The sequence below is a fragment of the Meles meles genome, chromosome 4, assembly GCF_922984935.1.
Source record: "Meles meles chromosome 4, mMelMel3.1 paternal haplotype, whole genome shotgun sequence".
NCBI lineage: Eukaryota > Metazoa > Chordata > Mammalia > Carnivora > Mustelidae > Meles > Meles meles.
Genome location: NC_060069.1, coordinates 116,317,120 through 116,331,917, shown reverse-complemented (window position 1 = coordinate 116,331,917; position 14,798 = coordinate 116,317,120). Strand labels below are relative to the sequence as shown.

General features: G+C 35.7%; 1 protein-coding gene across 1 annotated transcript; it reads left to right on the top strand.

The window, feature by feature from the left end:
* The first annotated feature begins 13,429 nt into the window (after nt 1–13,429).
* Nucleotides 13,430–14,398, top strand: LOC123940752 (olfactory receptor 5K1). The gene has a single exon (XM_046003685.1). It carries the CDS (start codon nt 13,430–13,432, stop codon nt 14,396–14,398), a length of 969 nt encoding a protein of 322 aa, XP_045859641.1.
* Nucleotides 14,399–14,798: the final 400 nt, after the last annotated feature.

Here is a 14,798-nt window from a genome sequence, read left to right as displayed (position 1 = left end):
TTAGCAGCATGCTCTAAAAAATGAAAAGACACAAAAGCATTCAACCAGACAACAATAATTACAACAAAATTAGTATACTAGTACAATAAGGTTTCAGAGAGTCTATAAAAGTACCCACTAGTAATGAAAAGTTTTCCTGGTTGTCCTTCATATAGTACTTCTATCTAGAAAGAACTGTTCACTGGAGTGGCCAAACTCTCCCACATATTCATGAGATAAAATTTTAACATTTTTCTATAGTACCAGCTCAGTGTTACATTTCATTTCTGAACACCTATTTGCTGTATGCAACACCCCGCTTTACAATGCCACAAACCCAATTAATTAATATCTGATGGATAGTACCAGATCATAACGTATGGTCAGTTGTACAGAAAGTTGATTTTGTAAATTAAGCAAAATATGAAAAAAGAATTTTATTAATATTGATCTTATTGCTCTCAGGTTGTGACCCCCTGTATGGAGTCTGAAGCACATGAACTGAGAAACATGGGACATGGTACTGAGTGACATAACAGACCTTTTAAGAAACCATGGAATTTGTTGACAACTTGATGACAAATTGGATACGGGAAGTGAAGACAATAGCAGTGTGATAGATGATCCTGAAGATTTGAACCTAGGAATACTGAATGTCTCCCTTTTCCTCTTAGAATACACTTGAGAATCTTGACCCTGGACTATGAGGTCCTCTGATATCTAACACCTGACTCCCATTCTAGCCTCATTTACCAATGTTACCCCCCTAATTTATTGTGTTATACATGCACTGGTTTCTCAATTCCCAGAATACACCGGGACAATTTCCCAATTCAGAGCCTGCAAATGTTATCTATGACATAAATGCCATTTGTCTCACTTCTTCCCCTATTATCTGGTTAAATCACATGTTGCCAAGCCTTCAGTTTACATGCTATTTTCTCTGGGAAATTTTCCCAACTTCTACCCCAGGCTAGGGTAAGACCTCTATTAAATATAATTTTCATCATAGCACTTAGTAGAGTTGTAATGACTCTCTTTCCACCTGCGATAATAAGCTCCATGAGGGCAGGGACCATGTTAGACTTGCTCAGTGTTCGTCCCAAGAGACTGGCCTCAGTTTATGTGTTGTTTCCTCAGAGATATTTTTCCTCTTCCATCTCCTTCATTCTGTGACAAACTGGAGAAGTTAACAAGGAAAGCTCTTTCTTGGTACCAGTAATTTCCTTTTCAAGTGTGGCAAGTTTGAGGCATGATTAGAAATTATGGAAATATCCCACAGGCATCAGTCATGTGGAGTGATCATGGCTGTAGATGAAGATTTGGAAGCCAGCAATATCCAGATATGAGTTACTAATTTTTTTTTCCATTTTATTTATTTTTTCAGCATAACAGTATTCATTCTTTTTGCACAACACCCAATGCTCCATGCAAAACGTGCCCTCCCCATTACCCACCACCTGTTCCCCCAACCTCCCACCCTTGACCCTTCAAAACCCTCAGGTTGCCCCAACCTCCCACCCCTGACCCTTCAAAACCCTCAGGTTGTTTTTCAGAGTCCATAGTCTCTTGGCTTTTATTACACTACACCAACTCTCCTCCTCTCCTTTTAGCTCCCTCTTATCTCTTTTTTTTTCTCCCCACCCTAGACCCATTCTTTCCAATTGTAACTCCTCAACACATGGCTAATGAGTACCTGAAATATATATAGTCAGAATTATGACATGTTGTAAGTGTAAAAATCACACCAGATTTTGAAGGTTTGGAAGGAAAAGAAGGTAAAATACTTTCTTAATAATTTTATATGGATTATGTGTTGAAATGATAATATTTCAGATGCATTGAATTAAATAGAATATATATTATTAAAATTAATTTCATACATTTATAATGTGAGTCCCCTCCCCACCTCTCCACCTTCTTTTGCACCATTTACCTCAACTCTCTTTGCCTCACTGAACCTCTTTCACTACTTGAAATTGTCATGCTCCCTCCAGAAATAGGGTCTTTGTATATGTTTTCCTTACAACTCACCCACTCTGTCTTTTCCTGGGAAATTCTCTTTAGCCTCCAGATTTCAGCTCAGTCATCACTTCTTCAAGGAAATCTTTCCATCACTTCCCGCCACTCTCTGACCCACTACAGGTAATGACAGTGCTGGTGGCACAGGCGATGAGTGACACAACATGTAACACTTAAAGAGCACTTGCTGGATCCTGGGAGCTCTCATGGTGTTTTAAACATAATTCATTAAATCTTCAAAACTACCTTCTTAGTTCCCATTTTCAGACTATAATCCATTGTAATATCCATTTTTCTGATGAGGAAATTGAGCCACAGAGAAGTTAACTAATTTTCCTGATATCAGTTAGAAAATGCTATAGCCAGGATTCAAAATTTGGCACTCTGATTCCAAAGCCCATGGGGTTAACTACTATATTATACTGCCTTTTCAGATAGGGTAAGCTTCTCTATTGTGTCTCATATCACTAATAATCTGATCTTTGCAATAGTGAAGTTGTAATTTAGAATTAATTTAGGTGATAATTTGGTTAATATCTGTCTCCCCTAACTTCTTTCCAATTCTTTAAGGAGAGGGGAGACAGATACCATATCTGCTTTTGTTTATTGCTTAACCATAGTGCCTAGCATTGTGGCTGACATAAAGTAGACACACATTATATTAGAATACAATTATACAAAATACATGTGTCAATATATGAAAGAACAAAGGAAGGAAAGTAGGAGGGAAGGATGGGTGGATAGGGCAATTTCCTCTGTATCTCCATTTATGGATTTCTCTATTGAGCACAACTTAATCCATACTTTCTATCTCTCAATTCCTACATCTCTCTAAGGAAGTCCTGACTTTGACAACAACAAATTCAGAAACCCTGTCTGGTATGTACTGAATGACTTAAGAACTTCTGAGCAGTTAGTTTATTATCAATAGCTGATTTGTTCAGGGTTTATTTCAGGCAGAGGATGTCAAAACTGGATCAACCATTAAGCAATCAATCTCCTATAATATAGGAATCTCCTATAATTATGAGTACCAAGTTCTCTAATTACAGCCACACTGCAGCCAGACTGGGAGCTACTTTCTATTCTTCTATTTCTATTCTATTTCTATTCTATTCCAATACTTCATGAGATTTCATGCCTCTGATACTTTGCTTAGCTTTCCCTCTCCAATCTTTCCTGCTGAGAAAATGTCTACATATCTTTCAAAGGCAGGATCAAATGGCCTCTTCTGGGTAATCTATAATAAAATACCCCCTATCATTTTTTGTTATCGATGTGTGTTTCTTATAGAGATGCCAGGCCTAACTGGAGGATATTTTAATATAATTACTCAGCTGAAGATATGTCTATATTCTTGCAGTTAGGTTTGAAGCTCCCGTTGAAGGGTTGGACATGCAGTATCAATCATGGGGGAAAGAGTTAAGAAACTAGGAGTGGCACTCCTACTTGCTTGTTTGTCTCTCACATTTTTAGAAATAGAACTCTTGGAGATGAGCCATGTCTGAACTTCCAGGTGACTGAGAAAAGACAGCATCTGCCTTTTAGATTTGGAGCTAGGTAAGGAAGCCTTGTTATAGGAAACCATAAATGCAAGATGAACAACTCACTCATCTAAACCAGATTATCAAGATCAGTGGCTTCAAACTATCAAAACACTCTGATATGTCACAATCAGTTATGGCATGCATCACAATTAATGAGTTTCTAATAATAAAGTACCATTGTTTAATAGGATTTATATTTTTAAAACATAGCAAGCATAAATTCCAGATTAATTCAGTAATACTTTTCTAGTTCCTTTGCATAACAATATACTAGCTTGAATTTGAGAAAATAAAGAGGAATCATACCTAGCCAGCTGGCAATGGCTCATTACTGGAGAAAGCCCAGAGGAGTGTCAACATCATCTCCCAACCTGCTTCTGAGTTGGGAGAGACTGTTGAGAACTGCTCTTCTAGTTGTATATTAATACACTTTGTTTCCCACCAGTTATCTCCAAGGCAAGTCAAGTCATGTACAACTGATCCCTCCTAATTTCTGTGCTGCAGAGAATCATTTGGGTCAGAGTCAGAGGCAGAAGAATTTCTTCTTGTGGCCACCAACAGTTTGGCAACAGTGGTGACTAATTCCTCAGGGAGAAAATGAGAATCTGGAGAAAGGTTGGGAGGCTGTGGAGATTTGCTCCTCCCACATAAAGATTTAATCTCTAAAGTATTATTTTATTTGGAAAAAAAGACAGTTTTCCTACACAAAACCTTTTGAACGTGCCCAAGCAAATTAAGTCACTCCCATCTGTTCTGAATGTATGATTATACTATAGATTCTATCACTTTGCATTCTAATTATTTGTTTACATGACTGCCTCTCCAGTGAGGTAAGTCACAGCAAAGAGGAATTTGGTCTTATACTGCTGTGAATTACTATTGCTTATTAGCACTATGTTTGGCATTATAACAAGCACTACCAACTTTTGATGATGAGTAAAACGTGTCTAGAAAAGCAAAACTACATTCATCAAATTAATTTGGGTATTTTTGTTGTATTCACTGTTTTACATATAAAAATCTTAATTTAAAGTCATCTTTATTCCACAGCTGTAATCCTACATTGTACATAAGGAGCACCTCATGTACAATGATTAGGTACCTATATATCAGGTAGGTACCTGATACTAATGTAACAATACCATAGATATCAATGTACCTATGATTAATTTATCACCCTTGCCATATCAATATTTAAAATGTAACATACAGAATAAAGCAATGAGTCACACAGGGAATTGTTTTTCTGAAACTCGGATTTGGTAGTCTGTCCCTTGACAAATTTATTCAGGGCCTACTAAGTGAAATTCACACTTCCTGATTTGGCATTCTGACCTCATTATTTTTAGGATACTACCTGTAATTTCTATATCACTGAATTTTACACTAACCAGGCATTTTGTATGCTGGATAATCTGGTCTAATCTAAAACAGAAAGTACTAAAGGGCTCCTCTGGATCACCCTTCTCTCTTCTGCTTTCCCACTCTTCCTTGTTGATCTCACTCAGTTTCAAGGCTTTAAATATCCACATGCCGATGACTCCTAATCTCCAGCCTTTTCTTTCATACTCAATTGCCTATTTGACATCTCTGCTTGAATAACTGATACACATCTCAAACATGACATTGAGAAAATAAAACTCAGATTTTTACCTTCACTCCCCCACCAAGAAAGTATTTCTGCTCATGTCCTTCAATTGAATAAATGCTACCATCTTCCCCTTAGATGCTCAAGGCAAAATAATCTAGGCATTTTCCTTTCTACCTCTTTAACATCCTCACATCTCCCTCTCAAATCCAAATCATTAATAAATCCTGTTGACTCATCCCCAAAACACAATCCAAATCCATCTACATTCCTCCATGTCCATAACTACCATCCTAATTCTAAATTACTGCCATATCCTCCTAGCTGGTCTCCCACTTCCACTCTCACCCTTCATGATCCATTTTCTGAGAGATTGATAGAGTCTTTGTCCTAAAGTATAAATAAAGTAATGCCATTTCCCTGCCTAAAAAAACTTTGCTTTGGTAGGCAGAATAATGACCCACCAAAGAGGTCTTCATCCTAATCTTTGGAAATTGTGAATATGTTACACTACATGCATGGGGGAATTAAATAATCCTGCATTTCCAGGTTGGCCCAATGTAATTTTTTAAATTTGAAAAAAAATTGGAAAATTTGAAGCAAAGCAGAAGAGTCAGAATCAGAGTGATGCAATGTGAAAAAGATTTGGGTGGCCATTTCAGGTTCTGAAAGTGGAAGGGGGCCATGAACCAAGAAATGCATGGAGACTCCAGAAGCTAGAAAAGGCAAAGGAATATTCTCCCCTACATCCTCCATAAAGATTATCGACACTAATTTTAGACCAGTGAGACTCATTTAGTACTTCTAACCTCCAGAACTGTAGAATAAATTTGTGTTCTTTTAAATTACTGAGTTTATGGCAACTCGTTACAGTAACAATAGAAAGCTAATACACTCTCCCAAGGCTTCTCAGTGCACTGAAAATGAAATACAAACTCTATATTCTTTTTTTTAATATTCTTTTTTTTTTATTCTATTCATTTATTTATTTATTTGACAGAGATCACAAGTAGGCAGAGAGGCAGGCAGAGAGAGAGAGGAGGAAGCAGGCTCCCTGCGGAGCAGAGAGCCTGATGCGGGGCTTGATGCCAAGACCCTGAGATCATGACCTGAGCTGAAGGCAGAGGCTTAACCCACTGAGCCACCCAGACGCCCCGCAAACTCTATATTCTATGTTACAATCCCTTCAAGATCAGCTTTTCAATCCCATTACAATCCACTTTAATCTGGTTTTTATGGGCTCTTCAAAGATGTAAATCTTATTTCTGCCTTAAGGAATTTTCACTACTTCTTCTGTTCCTATCATGCTCTTTTCCAGACTGCAGTGGCTGGTTTCTCACTACTCAGGTCTCAGATTAACTAACTTTTTCCTACAGAGCTTTTCAAACCATCTGATCTAAAGTAACTCCTAGCCAGTCTTTCTCACACTATGCGATTTTACCCTCAGCATAGCATTAATTTTCACTATTTTTCTCATTTATGTATATATCTTCTCCCCCACTGTCCTCTTAGAATGTAAGCTCCATAAGAACAGAGTCTATAATTGTGCACAGAGTAGGCACTATAAAGTATTTATCACATGAATGTATGAATAAATGGAGCAATAAATGGCCCCTAACATTTGTGGTACTAAACATGAAGATTTTCCAAGTGTTTTAAGCGAGCATAAAAATTTTCATAAATTTGCAAGAAAAAAGTAGAATAACAATGAGCTGCACAATTCTTTTCTCTGACTCCATGAATCTTTCACTGACCCCACATTATTTCATGGGTTAAGAATGGAATAGTGGGTTGCATCGTTGGCTCAGTCTGTTAAGTGTCTGCCTTTGGCTCAACTCATGATCCCAGGATCCTGGGATTGAGCCCCACATTTGGCTCCCTGCTCAGCGGGGAGTCTGCCGGTCTCTCTGCCCCTCCCCCCACTCGTGTGCTCTCTCTTTATCTCTCTCTCTCAAATAAATAAATTCTTAAAAAAAAAAAAAGACTGGAATAGTAAGCTAGAAGCATCATTTATCATTCTTCATAGTTCCTTTGGTATAGACTCTTCCCCATCATTTCTTACCAAGCTCTTACTACAAGAGGAAGTTTCCCCATTCTGCCATACTGGCACACACTTAGTCCTACATTGTCAGAGAAATGTGGTCCTCACCTGAAACAATCACATTGCTCTAGAATTTAAATTCTGAGGGGTGGGATTTTTTTTTTCTTCTTCTTTGTTCTTTGCTGTGTTCTTAGGGTATATCTCAGATATATACATGACCCTGATATTAGTGAAGTTGTAATCAAGTGGAGAAAAGCCAGAGTTAACCTATGAAATGCTAGGGGACGGTCAGTACAAGGAAAATACTGTTACCTGGTTGGTATTATATGGGTAACAAGAGCTTAGGAGGTTGGGAAGAAAACAAAAAAGTTTATCATAGGAAAGCTATATAGACATTGGTCTGAAGATTAAAAAGAGATAGGATTTTCATAGATGAAAGAAAATGGTGGACATAATACAGATGAGGCAAAAGGCACAAAATGAAGAATGAAAGTGACTTACTTTCACTGAAGAGAAGAGATTGGCATAAGAATAGTACACAGGGAGAGCGGAATATAAAGAGAGAAAACAAGCTCAAATGATGAAAAATTAGGACAATCGAGATAAATAATTAACCAAACAAATTGAGATTGAGGTTGATGGACAATAGGGATTCATTACACTATAAATGACAGGAGAGTCCTAAATAAGGGAGTAGTTTGAGGACAGGAGCTTTTTGAGAAGTTGCTTCTGGATTTGCAAGAAAAAACTAAAGTCTATTCTAGTAACTAAGATGTAAGATTAAGCACATTATGAACATATTTTCAAAGGAAGATTCTAGAAGTTGTATATTGGTTTTTTAAAAAGGTGGGAAAGGTGTTACTTTATAACTCCTGTTCACTCCACAACTTCTTCTCTCTGTGGCAACAAATCTTAGCTTAGCTTTCACTTCTTCTATGATCCTTTACTGACCAATCCAGTAGGAATTTTTTCTTTCCACTTAGAATTCTATTTTCAGATTGATGAAAAGGATAAATGTTATAAATGCACATAAGTTAAAATCAAAACACAGCCCTTAAAATTTGTTTGGAAATGGGTATTTGATTTACTCTCTGGGTCTCAAAGGATACATTTAATTATTCCCATTTGGTGTGTCTGTAATGTTTAAAAAATTAGGTCTCTCAGGCTATACTTGATGCCAATGCCAAGTAAACCCCTTCAGAATTATTTAAATTTTTAAACCATTCTCTATCAATGACATAAATATTATCACTGACCTTTTGGTAGAAATATTTTCCCAAACATTCAGAACGATAGAGTTTTATTTCTGGATCTACATTAAAAATCAGCACCAGACAACCAACTAGTTTTTCTAAAACTCTTAACAGGGAAATCCAGGTGAGTGAGTATTTAAAATCTGTTTTGTTTTGTTTTGTTTTGTTTTTCTGGAAATATTAACCTCCAGAAACATTTCTTTAAATTCTTTAAGGTTTTTTTGGTTGTAATTCTTATTTTTCAATCTTTTAAATTCTTTTAAGTCTTTCTTTTGTGTAAATCTATTGTGCAAGAATTATACAAATAGCTATAACTCATTTACATCACTCCTGAATTTAAGAGAAGCCTAAATTTACTAAAAATAAACAAGTAAAGTGTGCTTTTATAGTAATAACAGAAAACATTAACAGTACTTTTGAAACTTCTTTAATATGGTTTGCAATATAACTTACAATTTAACAGATTAAATAGGTTATTAGTCTCTATAATGAAATGGTGCTTAAACCTTTTGTGTTGGACATTCCTTATATAATAAACAAATTCTATAAGAAAGAAGTATACAGTTAACCCTTGAACAATGTAGGTGCTAAGGATGCTGACCCCATGTATAACTGAAAATTCACATATAATTTTTGACCCCTAAATCTTAACTACCAATAATTGTCGTTAACCAGAACTATTCACTGGTAGCCTTTTTGACAACATAGACAGTTGATTAGCACATATGTTATGTTATACTGTATTCTCACAATAAAGTTAGCTAGAGAAAAGGAAATTCTACTAGGAAAATCATAAAGAAGAGAAAATGCATTTACAATTTGAAAAAAAAAAATCCAAGTCTAAGTGGACCTGCGAGTTTAAGTCTGTGTTGTTAAGGATCAGCTATAATTTTAAGCCATTCTTTTAATAACTTGATGCAATTTGAGGGAACTTTCTAGTTTCTCTTTTGATTCTTAGAGAAATAAAATATCAATGTAAAACTTACTTCTGTCTGACTAATTATAATCAACCAAAAAACTGAAGGAAATCTTACTATGTTTTTTTTAAAAAGATTTTTATTTATTTATTTGACAGAGAGAGATCATAAGTAGGCAGAGAGGCAGGCAGAGAGAGTGAGAGGGAAGCAGGCTCCCTGCCGAGCACAGAGCCCGATGTGGGACTCGATCCCAGGACCCTGAGATCATGACCTGAGCTGAAGGCAGCGGCTTAAACCACTGAGCCACCCAGGCACCCCAGAAATCTTACTGTTTTATGAACTTTAAGCTGGCAATTGTAAGGCATTAAATGAAAAAAGTTATTCAAATTATATAGATTTAAAATATTCATTTTTAGACTTTAGGTTGCCAACAGTAAGTCATTTTAATGAAAAACTAATTAAAATACAAAGACTTCAAGTGTTTTATTTTTAAATATTGCTCCTAAAGGAATCAATCCAAAATAGTCTGAGATTTTAAAATTAATAATATTTTCAGGAAGGCAAAAGGGAAAAGATCTGCTTACATCTCTCCAAAATGCCTTTCCTCAGTTCCTGGAATACAAAGTGTGGTTATGGTCAATGAATATCCAGAAAACTATCAATGTGGAAATGTCCAGAGGATCAGGTGACCTTCCAAGAAAGTATATAGAACAGAGTAGTCATTTAGTAAATACCAGGTCAATGAACAAATGATTCTTGAATTCACTAAAACAAGCAAAGGGAGAGTGAAATAAAACATTCTTCAAAGTTTTAAAAATATACTCAAAGTTTAATAATTACAGAAGCTTAATATATCATGGAAACACTTGACACTGAAAAGAGTAAAACTTGACACCAAAGAGTCATTGCTTTACACAGAGACATGTTTCCTTAAGAATACATTACCACGAGATGTGACTATATTCCTTAATGACTCAAGATACATCCAAGATTGTCAGCAAATTATTATTATTTATAACCGTGAATGGCATGGCCATGGAGATGGAACAAATATTTCCTCAATACTTCCATTGTGATGTTATCAACAATAGAACTGAAAGTGCGTTTTAGAGGGTTGGGGGTGGGGGGATGGGTAATCCTGGTAGTGGGTATTAAGGAAGGCACATATTGCATGGAGCACCAGGTGTTATACATAAACAATGAATCTTGGAACACAACATCAAAAACTAATGACGTACTTGGGACTCCTGGGTGGTTCAGTGGGTTAAGCCTCTTCCTTCAGCTTAGGTCATGATCTTAGGGTCCTGGGATAGAGCCCTGAATCAGGCTCTCTGCTCAGCGGGGAGCCTGCTTCCCCACCCCCCTCTCTGCCTGCCTCTCTGCCTACTTATGATCTCTCTCTCTGTCAAATAAATAAAAAAAATCTTTAAAAAAAAATAACTGTAAAGTGCAGAAAACATTAATTAGATCCCTAATGATCATTGCGGGGTAATAAGCTATAAAACATAGCAGACCTAGAGCATGTCATTGAAATTATTTAATAAAAATCTTGTATTCTGGAACTCCTTATGGCTCAGTTGGTTAAGCGACTGTCTTCAGCTTGGGTCATGATCCCAGGGTCCTGGATCGAGCCCCATATCAGGCTCACTGCTCCACGGGGACCCTGCTTCTCCCTCTCCCTCTGCCTGCCCCTCCCCCTGCTTTGGTTCTCTCTTTCTCTCTCTGTCAAATAAAAAAATAAAAATTTTAAAAATTTTTATATTCTGATTATAAAAGCAAAATTTATTGCAGAAAATTTGAAATAGAGGAAAACATAAAGAAAAAAGTGACCTATAATTCCCATTACACAGAGAAAACCAGTATTAACATTTTGATGTGTTTCTGTGCTGCCTTTCCTTTACATTCATAGTAAGTATTTATTTGGAAAATTAGGTTATTCTGTATATGAACATTATATTTTTTCACATGTTTAATTATGTCTCTTTTATCACTAAATTAAGTATTAAATAATGATTGCACAATCTACCATCACATGGATGATTCATACTTAATCATACTGAGCAAATGTTTACCATTTAGATATTTTTAATCTTTCACTATTATGAATTAGTTTACAATGGACATCATTATATGTAAGTCTTTATCTGAGATTCTAATTATTTTTTTCTGTGAGATTCATAGTTACTTGTCTCCGGGTATAAACAGTTAAGAGTTTCATTAAACTATTATCAAATTCTTTTCCAATGATTATACCAGTTTATACTTCTACTAGGCATGCATTTGAGTTCCCATCTCACTGTATTTTAGACAACACTATAAACTGTCATTCCTTTTTAAAAAAACTTGATTTTGATAGGCAAAGTAATTTGTCCTCATAACTTAAAATGATGTCTCTGATTAGTAGTGAAAAAAATTTCTTTAAATTTTTTTGACTATATTTCCTTTGAGATTTTTCTGTTCCTTTCCTTTATCTTTTTTCTAATGATTATTCCTACTGATTTCTATAAGCTATTTCTAGAAAAAAACTATAGAAACAGTATATTTATTGCAATAATTTGCCAGTTTGCATTTGACACTTGATTTTACTCATGATGTTTTTGACATATAGTTAAATAATTAAATTTATCAATTTTTAACCCTTAGGATTTCTTCAATTTCTTCCAATAGCATTTAAATTTCTCATGCATATATGAACAACTTTACATTGCGTGCATAAATAGTATTATAAATGACCTGAAATATTTTATATACAGCTTTTTTTTTTCTTTTCTCTCTTCCTGTCTTTCCTGTATGCTTCCATCCACAATGCCTTCTCTTCCCAACCCCCACAGTTTTAAATACCTCTGAAATGGCTCACTTTTACCCAAAAAGCACTTTATTTTTAAATGTATATTCTGTTATCATTGATGACAGTAAATTGCTAAGAATTTGCAAGTGAAAATAGTCTTTTAAAAAAATTTTATGGTGATAAAATACACATAATAAAATTTTAATCATATTTTAGTATATAGTTTAGTGGTATTAAGTACACTTTTATTGTTTTGTAACCATCATCACTGTTTCCAGAATTCTTTTATCATGCCAAAATGAAACTCCATACATATTAAACAATAACCACCCATTTCCTTCCTCATGCTGACAACTATCATTCTACTTTCTGTCCCTATGAATTTGACTTTAATTCATGTAAGTAAGACTTAATTCATGCAACATTTGTCCTTTTGTGTCTAATTTATTTCACTTAGCACGACATCTTCAAGTTTCATCCATGTTTTAACATGTGTCAGAATTTCATTCTTTCTGGGACGCCTGGGTGGCTCAATTGGTTAAGCAGCTGCCTTTGGCTCAGGTCATGATCCCAGCATTCCTGGGATTGAGTCCCGCATCGGGCTCCTCACTCTGCAGGGAGCCTGCTTCTCCCTCTGCCTCTGCCTGCCACTCTGCCTGCCTGTGCTCGCTCACTCTCTCTCCCTCTCTCTCTCTCTGACAAATAAATAAATAAAATCTTTAAAAAAAAAAGAATTTCATTCTCTCTTAAAGTTGAATAATGTTTCATTGTACATATACACCATATTTTGTTCATCCATTCACTCATCAATGGACATTTGGGTTGTTCCCAGCTTTCATTATTGTGAGTAATTCTGCTTTGAACATGAGTGTAAGGAAATAGTTTTTTCAATATCATTGTTAGTCAGTGCATATATAGTCACTGAAATTGTTTGAGAACACTGATGCTAATTGCTGGCACTAAAATATGAATCAGTCTTACCTAACCCATATAGAGAAGTTGTTTGTACTGAATATTCCTCTTAAGACCTCATAAGTCATCCCTGTGCATATAATCTGTTATTTTTCTTGAAAATATGCTGGAAGAATATTTAAAAAGTAGCTACATAGGTAATAGCTTCAGGAGATTGATACTACCCCAGAACTGGGCATGTGCCATGTCCACATAAACTATGAAAGCCTTGTAAAATATGCTCCTCGTCCTTCTAAACCAGTTAGCTTAGCAGTCAAGTTGGACATATTATAAATTAGTACCTCATTTATCCACAATTTTTTTCTCAACAGAGAAGTCAGGAATGACTGAAGAAAATCATACCATGAAAAGTGAGTTTATCCTCACAGGATTTACAGATAACCCGGAGTTGAAGACCCTTCTGTTTGTGGTGTTCTTTGTCATCTATCTGATTACCATGGTGGGGAATCTTGGCCTGGTGATACTGATTTCAAAAGAGCATCACCTTCACACACCAATGTACATCTTTCTGGGTAACTTGGCTATTGTGGATTCTTGCTGCGCCTGTGCAATTACTCCTAAGATGTTAGGGAACTTCTTTTCTGAGAACAGAGTAGTTTCCCTCTATGAATGCATGGCACAATTTTATTTTCTTTGCACTGTTGAAACTGCAGATTGCTTTCTCCTGGCAGCAATGGCCTATGATCGCTACGTGGCCATATGCAGTCCATTGCAGTACCACACCATGATGTCAAAGAAACTCTGCATTCAGATGACCACAGGGGCCTACATAGCTGGAAACCTGCATTCCATGATTCATATAGGGTTTCTGTTTAGATTAGCTTTCTGTGGATCTAATCACATTAACCACTTTTATTGTGATATTCTTCCTTTATACAGACTCTCCTGTGTTGACCCTTATATCAATGAACTGGTACTATTTGTCTTTTCAGGCTCAATTCAAGTCTTCACCATAGGCAGTGTCTTAATATCCTACTTCTACATTCTATTTACTATTTTCAAAATGAAATCCAAAGAAGGAAGGGTCAAAGCCTTTTCTACCTGTGCATCCCACTTTTTATCCGTTTCATTATTCTATGGATCTCTTTTTTTCATGTACATTAGACCAAATTTGCTTGAAGAAGGTGATAGAGATATTCCAACTGCGATTTTGTTTACAATAGTAGTTCCTTTACTAAATCCTTTCATCTATAGCCTAAGAAATAAGGAAGTAATAACTGTCTTGAGAAAAATTCTGAAGAAAAAAAGATCTCATGAAAGTTGGAAACAAATGACATCTACTATAACTTAATGGTTTAAAGGTGGAAAATACTTCCAAGTGAAATTACACAAAGAAAATGCACAAATTATATGTAAAATATTAAAATATATCATAATAAAATCAATTTAGGAAGCAACACATATAGGAGAAAATACACAGGAAAGAGAAAACTGCTAAATCTTAACTCAAAGTAACAAAAATCAAAACCAAATTTGTAATTTATTCAAGAAAGAGCTTCGCATGTTGCCAAGTTCATGGATAGTTTCAGCATCAGGGATTGGGATTATCATCCTCCAAAAGGAAAACAATATCAGTTGCACACATAAAGGAGAATTCTGTTTAACATTTACAGGCAGTCCACGTTAATAGCATGGAGTATGAGCACTCCAGTTAGGATGAAAGACCTTAGGGACATGTGAACCTTCAACCA

What these genes read in the sequence shown, in the direction of transcription:
- LOC123940752 (XM_046003685.1), top strand. Translation starts at nt 13,430, where the DNA reads ATGACTGAAGAAAATCATACCATGAAAAGTGAGTTTATCCTCACAGGA.